At 41.1% G+C, this 6,975-nt stretch overlaps 1 protein-coding gene across 1 annotated transcript in view; it reads right to left on the bottom strand.

Moving 5' to 3' along the window:
* Positions 1-5,787: 5,787 nt before the first annotated feature.
* acmsd (aminocarboxymuconate semialdehyde decarboxylase) overlaps positions 5,788-6,975 on the bottom strand; it is a 50,403-nt gene continuing 49,215 nt past the window's right edge. The window contains exon 10 of the mRNA XM_078552411.1: positions 5,788-6,318. Coding sequence (XP_078408537.1) covers positions 6,256-6,318 — 63 coding nt within the window. The 3' untranslated portion in view covers positions 5,788-6,255. The remainder of the gene's footprint in view (positions 6,319-6,975) is intronic.

Raw genomic sequence — 6,975 nt, 5'->3', positions numbered from 1 at the left:
TCGATGATGCAGTTGAAGTCACCGCCCAGAATGACCGGCCTGGAGGTCGCCAGCAGCAGTGGGAGCTGCTGAAAAACCTCCAGCCGCTCAGCCCCTTGTGCCGGGCCATACACGTTAATTAACCGGAGTGGAGCGTTCTTGTACATTACGTCTGCTACGAGAATTCCTAGCCTCTGACCTGCTCTGGTAGCCACAGTATTTATATGGCTAGTCCAGTTTAGTTTTTAGGCAATGTTACATCTGAGAGCAACACCTTTAAGTGCAACTATTTCATCACCGGCAGAGCTTATGTTTGGCAGACCTGTGCGTATCAATTTAACTACTCTTGCCCATTCTACTCTCTCGGAAACTAGAAAGCAACTTTTAAAACTGCAAGAGAAGATGATCATCATGCATGATAAAAATTCGGATACAGAATTGCCAAGTTTACAGTTGGGACAACAAGTTTGCATACAGGATCCCAGAGAAGGTACGTGGCAACTAGCCAAGTTGACAAGGGGAAAGACTTTCCCCCCTGTTGGGGGGAAAGTGCGGGAGCGGGCGCGGGCGGGTGCGCCTCCGATTGGCGCCCCTGATTAGGGGCGCGCCACCATTTTACGTGGGTGGGTCAATTAAGGCCCGCCCAGCATGACGTCCGCCAGGAAGCACTATGCGCTCCCTGTGCAGGTGGGGAGGCGAAAGAACGCACTGATCTCCCTGAGGGTAAGTGCTGCCTCAGGGAGATCGGCTCCAAATTAAAATTTGCAATAAAAATGATAGGAAAATTTCCCTGACATGACCCCCCGTAGACACTGCCACATGAGTTGGGACATGTCTGTAACTTCAACTGAAACCTTTATTAAAAATTTAAATACCCTCATGAAACCTCATCCCACCCATGGATGAGAATTTGTACTTTTTCTGAAGCCCGCCAGGGCACCCGGCCTGCCTGCCAACCTTAAGGTTGGATAGGCAGGTCCATTAATGATTTTAATTAGTGTCTCAGTGACCTCAATAGGCCATTGACAGGTTGGCGGGCACACAGCTGATTCGGCCGCGCCCCTGCCAACCTGAAAATGGAAATGATACGGGGTGACATTGGAAGTTCCATCCGACATCATCCCGCATCATTTTACATGTTAGCGAGCAGGCCCTGCCCCACCCACTCGCCGACTGGAAGATCCTGCCCTTAGTCTCAGTTTCACTTTGGCCTGTGAGCAGAAAACAGCACATACAGCTCTGCTACTGATGTCTTCAAGCTTTCTATCCATGTATATATGTTTTTATGTGCCTAGTCTAAATAAGTGAACACGTGTTTTTCCCTAATCCCTTATGAATGATTGGTGATTTAATATCATTATAAAAACACAACATCCATCCACAATGATATTGGGTAGAATTTTCGGGTCGGTGGGCGGCCGTGATTGGCAGGCCTGGGAGTGGCTGGGGAAACGGACCGCCGACCGCGATCGGACCCTGACCCCAATTAATGGCCTGCTAGCCTGGAATGCACACTGAAAGGCTCAGCGCTGCCATGGTGGGGGCAGGAGGAGGGTGAGCGCTGAAGTCTGTGTGGACGTGGGGGAGCGTGCAATGAAAGCTCCCTGAAGGCAGAGAGCTGCGTCAGGCTGAAGAATTTAAAACCAATCAACAAAGATTGGAAACTGCAGAAAAAATGTCCACACATCAGACTCACTCACATGAAAATATAGATGATGAAAATTCTTTCCAAACATTTTTCTTTTTCTTTTAATTAATAGCGGAAACCTCACCCCACCCTTGGATCAGGTTACATCAAAAAGGCATAGTCCGCCTGGCAACGTAACATTGGACGGGCAGCGAAAAATTGCTGTCAACTGTTACTTTAATAGTCTTAATAGGCCTCCTAATTGCTGGTGGGCACGCTGCTGACTCTTGTGCACACCCGCCGACCGAAATATCGTGAGTGCGCGATGATGCCAGGACGCTTGCCCGACGTCATCGCGCGCTATTTCATGCTCGAGCGTGTCGGCTGCACGCCAAGCAGAAAATTCTATCCATGGTGTTTTCAAAGTGCACTGACATAGAAATTTAAATAGAACACGAATACTTAAAAATGTAGATGTTTTATTCACTTTAATATTGAAATGACACACACAAGCATGGACAGATTTCAACTGATCTGTCCCATTTCAATTGAAAGCACAAACAATTAAACTACGCACCATTTACTACTGAATCATCATTCACAAAGCAAAGTATATGAAGGAAAATATTGCAAGCTTCTGAGCTGAGTTAATTAGTAAATACTATTATTTGAAACAATACATTACAGGATTGGAATGAGAATTAACGTGAAACACATATGATAAACAACTTCTGAAAAATAGAGATGAAATTCTTTGTCACTAATTTTTGCAACAGAGTTGGTTTTGAACACAAATGGGGAAATCCTTTACATAATGGGATAACTTTGGGGTGAAATTCCTCCTGTTGTTAATTCTAATGGGAAAAGTGGTAGAAATATATAATGAGAGGAATAATTACAGCCCCATTATCAACTAGAGGAATGTCAGACCTTAAGACCAAAATGGTTATAAGGGGCAACCTAGAACTGGCATCTTATATGTGCATATGAATTAGGAGCAGGATTAGGCCATTTGACTCCTTAAGTCTCCTCCACCATTCAATAAGATCATGGCTGATCTGATTGTGGCCTCAACTCCGCTTTCCTTCCTAACCCCTATACCCTTTGACTCCCTTGTCAATCAAGAATCTATCTAATTCAGCCTTAAAAATATTCAATGACCCTGCCTTCCCACTCTCTAGGAAAGAGAGTTCCACAGTCTCACGATCCTCTGAGAGAAAAAAATTCTCCTCATCTCTGTCTTAAATGGGAGATCCTTTATTTTTAAACTGTGTCCCCTACTTCTGGTTGTTGAGTCTTATTGTATTACTGTTCTCATTCACATGCAGATACACTGAAGGCACAGGGCTCTTTATATAATTTCCTTTTAATGTTTGACTGTAAACCAGAAATGCAGAGGTGACTAATTATTGCCTATACCAATTGAAAAATAAATATTTTCTTTTTAATTGGATTCTGTTTCCACTGATACAGTAATGCAGATGCACATCTGTATAATAGTCCTATTCACAGGTGCCATGGTTGTGCTAAAGTGGCACAGGTGTATTTAAAAATATGGATGCAGTTTTTGCATGCTTGTTTTGCAGAATGGAAAAGGAATGTGAAGACATATGCAAATCATGAATAATATCACATGCCAGGAATATAACAAAGATAAACTATTTATACTGATATGTATTCATCAGAATATATGCTGGGCAAATATGTTAAATAAAGTCTATTTCTCATATTTTTTTGTCAGTAGCATTACTTTAAAACTTACGTCCTGATTAAATGTTAAATAATGTGACGCAGAATTTCTCCACTATTTGGCATGAGAATAGCTAAAACAAAATATTCAATTATAAGTTTTGGAAATGACCTATAATTTTACTATTATGTTAAATCACAAAAACTGCTAATATAGTGCAGGTGAGTTGCACTGACCAATATCTGTACCGTATGTTGTACAGCCAGTGGATTCAATTCACACAGCCAGGTGAACTCACTGCCAATGTCCCTCGCTGTGTGCGACCCAAGATTGTGCATCTTGAAGGGGCTGCTGCTTGTGCATGGCCTGCTAGCCCTCTGTATGGCACATTCCCAATTGCACAACTTGGAGGAAACATCTCTCAGTGCAGGATTCATTGAACCATGTGACAAATAATTTAATGCCTTGTGCCTGGATGCACATGTGGAATTCTGCTGCTGGCTAATTTTTAATGATGTGAGAACAGAACTCTAGAAAGGAAATTGAGGCTTTGGAGAGTGCACAATGCAGATTCACTAGGATGCTGATTGATATGAGGATGTACAAATACTAAGAAAAACAATCAGTTATGAAAGGAAAGGGGAGGGCATATTGAAGCAGGTTGTTTTCAGTAATTGAAGTGTCAAAAACCAAAGACCATAGATACAATATTAAATGTAAAAGATTGAGAATTGAGGGCAGAAGTGACATCTTTACACAGTTTTGGAGTCTGTGGAATTCATTTCCAAGGTTAGTGGTTGAGGCAGCAACTATCTCAACATTCATGATTAGATTGGATAGGTGGAAAAAGGAAAAGGGATTGAAGAAATATGAGAACAGGATAGGTAAATATGATTAAAAGTATTTGCTTGTGTGGAGGGTAAACACCAGAACAAATTGGTTCTGTCAAATAACCTGTTTCTGAGTCATAGCTTCTATGTATTTGAACAGATTTCTATCTAAACATTAAAACCATTCTAGAATGAGTTTAAACATTCCCTTACTGCCCAAAAGCCACCCTAGGTACTTCCAAAACATGGCTTCATGCCAGACTGTAATTATGCTATGGCAGGTGCAAAGCGGAAAAGATGTTATACTGCCTTTAAGTAGACATAGAGATTTTAACATTTTCTGCCTTCAGTGTGCTTGGGAGGATGTCAGATTGGCACCTGACCTCTGAGTAATACTGCTGGTTGTGTGTCAATATACGTCTGGATTCACATCACTTCAAAACAATAGCTTTAAAAGTTATATTGATAGTTATAAGTAGCAGCCTACACATACTCCTGAATGGATAACGTTACACTGAGAGAAACTGCCTATATTTTGGATTTCCTGAAGTTGGTTTCTATCTCTGCTGCTTTGTCTTCAGTCTATCTACAAATCTCCTTTAAAATACATTACAAAATATTTGCTATTCTATCATAGCATGTTCAAACTATTTAAGGAATTGAGTCTTTGTGAAGATACAGGCTTAGGAGCAAGGAAATACAAACTTGAAGTGGCAGATGGATGTAATTAAAAAAGAAAAAATCTGTATTTATATCAAGTCTTTCATAACTTAAAGTTGCCCCAAAGCTCTACAGCCAATGAAGTATTTTTTACGTATAGTCACGGCTGTAATGTCAGGAACATGACAACTAATTTGTGCACACCCACAAACAGCATTTGATAATGATTAGATAATCTGTTTTTATTATGTTAATTAAGAGATAATTATTGGCTGGACACTAGGGAAAACTTGCCTGCTCCTTTTCGAAATAGTGACTTGGAATCTTTTATGTTCACCTGAGGGAGCAGATGGAGCTTTGGTTTAACCTCTCATCCAAAAAAAATGAGATAATGGCCTGAATTTTTCAGTCAGCATGTGGGGCGGGCCCAACACGCTGACGCATTAAATGATGCTGTCTCGGGATGTTTCATTCAGCGGGCGCGTGCTGGAATTGCCTGCGCGTCCACCGATATTTAAGTGGCCTATTAAGGCCATTAAGGAAGTAATTAAGGTCATTGCTGATGCTGCCTGTCCAACCTTAAGGTTGACAGGCAGGCGAAAAGGCCAAGCAGCCTTCATGTTTTTTAGGAAACCTCATCCACGAGCGGAATGAGGTTTCCTAAAGCTTTTATTAATTAAATAAAAAATTTTTATGAAATTAAAAATATGTCCCATCTCATATGACACAGTCATATGAGGGGACATGTTTGAATTACATTTTCAATCCATTTATTTATTTATTTGAAAACCGCTTCAATCTCCCTGAGGCAGCTCCATGCCTCAGGGAGATTGAAGCGCTCTTTCGCGGGCATGCCCGTGTCTTACACTGGGGCGGGCCTTAATTGGCCCGCCCGGGTAAAATGGCAGTGCAGAGCCAATCGTGGGCGGTGATTGACTCCGCGACTGCCCTCACCCGCTCCTGCTGAGCCTGCCCACCAACTGAAAAATTCAGGCCAGTGTCACAGAAGCAGGTTTTATTATAAATATGGACATGGGAAAAGTTTAACAAAATACTCTGATAAAAATGTAGCCAAGAGAAGCCAACTTGTGAAAACAAGAATTCCATGCAGATATAAGATGTTTAATATAATTCTTGTTCTTCATGAAGTTTTGCTGTCTTTGCTCTTAGGTGCAGTCAACTTTTCAGTAAGCATTTGCAATTAATGTTAAATATTTATGGATTTTAGAGGGCTGCTCCTGTTGGTTAACTTAATACAAGCCAGAGCTGTGTCATAGTACACAGTTACCATAAATAGGTTATGATGTTAATTTCAAAATAGTGATCAACTTATCCCATAACAATAAACTGAATTATAGATGTTACCTTTGGGAAGATGTTTATCAATCAAGTTCCCAACCCAGCTTGTCTCAAATAGTATAGACATTTCTTAACTTAGGAACAAAAAGGCATGTTAAAGAGCTATTAGATCAGTCAAACTGTTTCTTTTCAAGGCCAAGGAACTCCAGTGCGTTTTTGGCGAGGAGTTTATCCTGTAAAACAAGTGAAACCATTTTATGATAAATTTGAAAGAAATCCAGTATAAATAGACAGAATTTGTATTTATTTGTGTTTTAAAATAAGGGAAGAATTATATAATTGTACAGTACGGTGGTTAATCTGCAGTGGTAATCACAGGCAAAATTATAAACAGTTCCTTCTATTTTGCTTTCTCTAAATTGTCTTTAACACACTTTCTCCATGCCTCCCTGTTTGACTACAGCTTTTTCACTTTTGATCATACCATTTCTGAAAAATTGTCTTTTTCTTTACCTTCTCTCACTTCTGTAAGTTTATTTCTTTTATTCATTTACTGAATTTGTATTTACAGTATTTAACAAAAAGCTAGGCTGGATTTTTAGACCCCAGTTGGTGCAAGCATGGAGGTGCGGAATTTCATGCCACCGGTCAGTTTTCTGGCACATTTTCTCAGATGCCGGATGGGAGGCTACAGGGCTACCTATCAGCAAGCAGTGGGTGGCCAATTAAGGCTCTTTAAAGGCCTGTAAAGCCTATTGTGATAGGCTGACTGGAATTTTGACTGGACACCACCCAAGGCATCAGGAAGCAGGCCAGCTGTCTGGAGGTGGCCTCCTGGTGAAGCAGAGGGAGGGGTAGGCAAGGGGGGCAACATTTGAGACAGGCTTTGT

Source organism: Cetorhinus maximus, chromosome 11 (genome assembly GCF_964194155.1).
Source record: "Cetorhinus maximus chromosome 11, sCetMax3.hap1.1, whole genome shotgun sequence".
NCBI lineage: Eukaryota > Metazoa > Chordata > Chondrichthyes > Lamniformes > Cetorhinidae > Cetorhinus > Cetorhinus maximus.
Note: the sequence above shows the minus strand (reverse complement) of the source record. Positions and strands in the feature narration are given on the sequence as shown.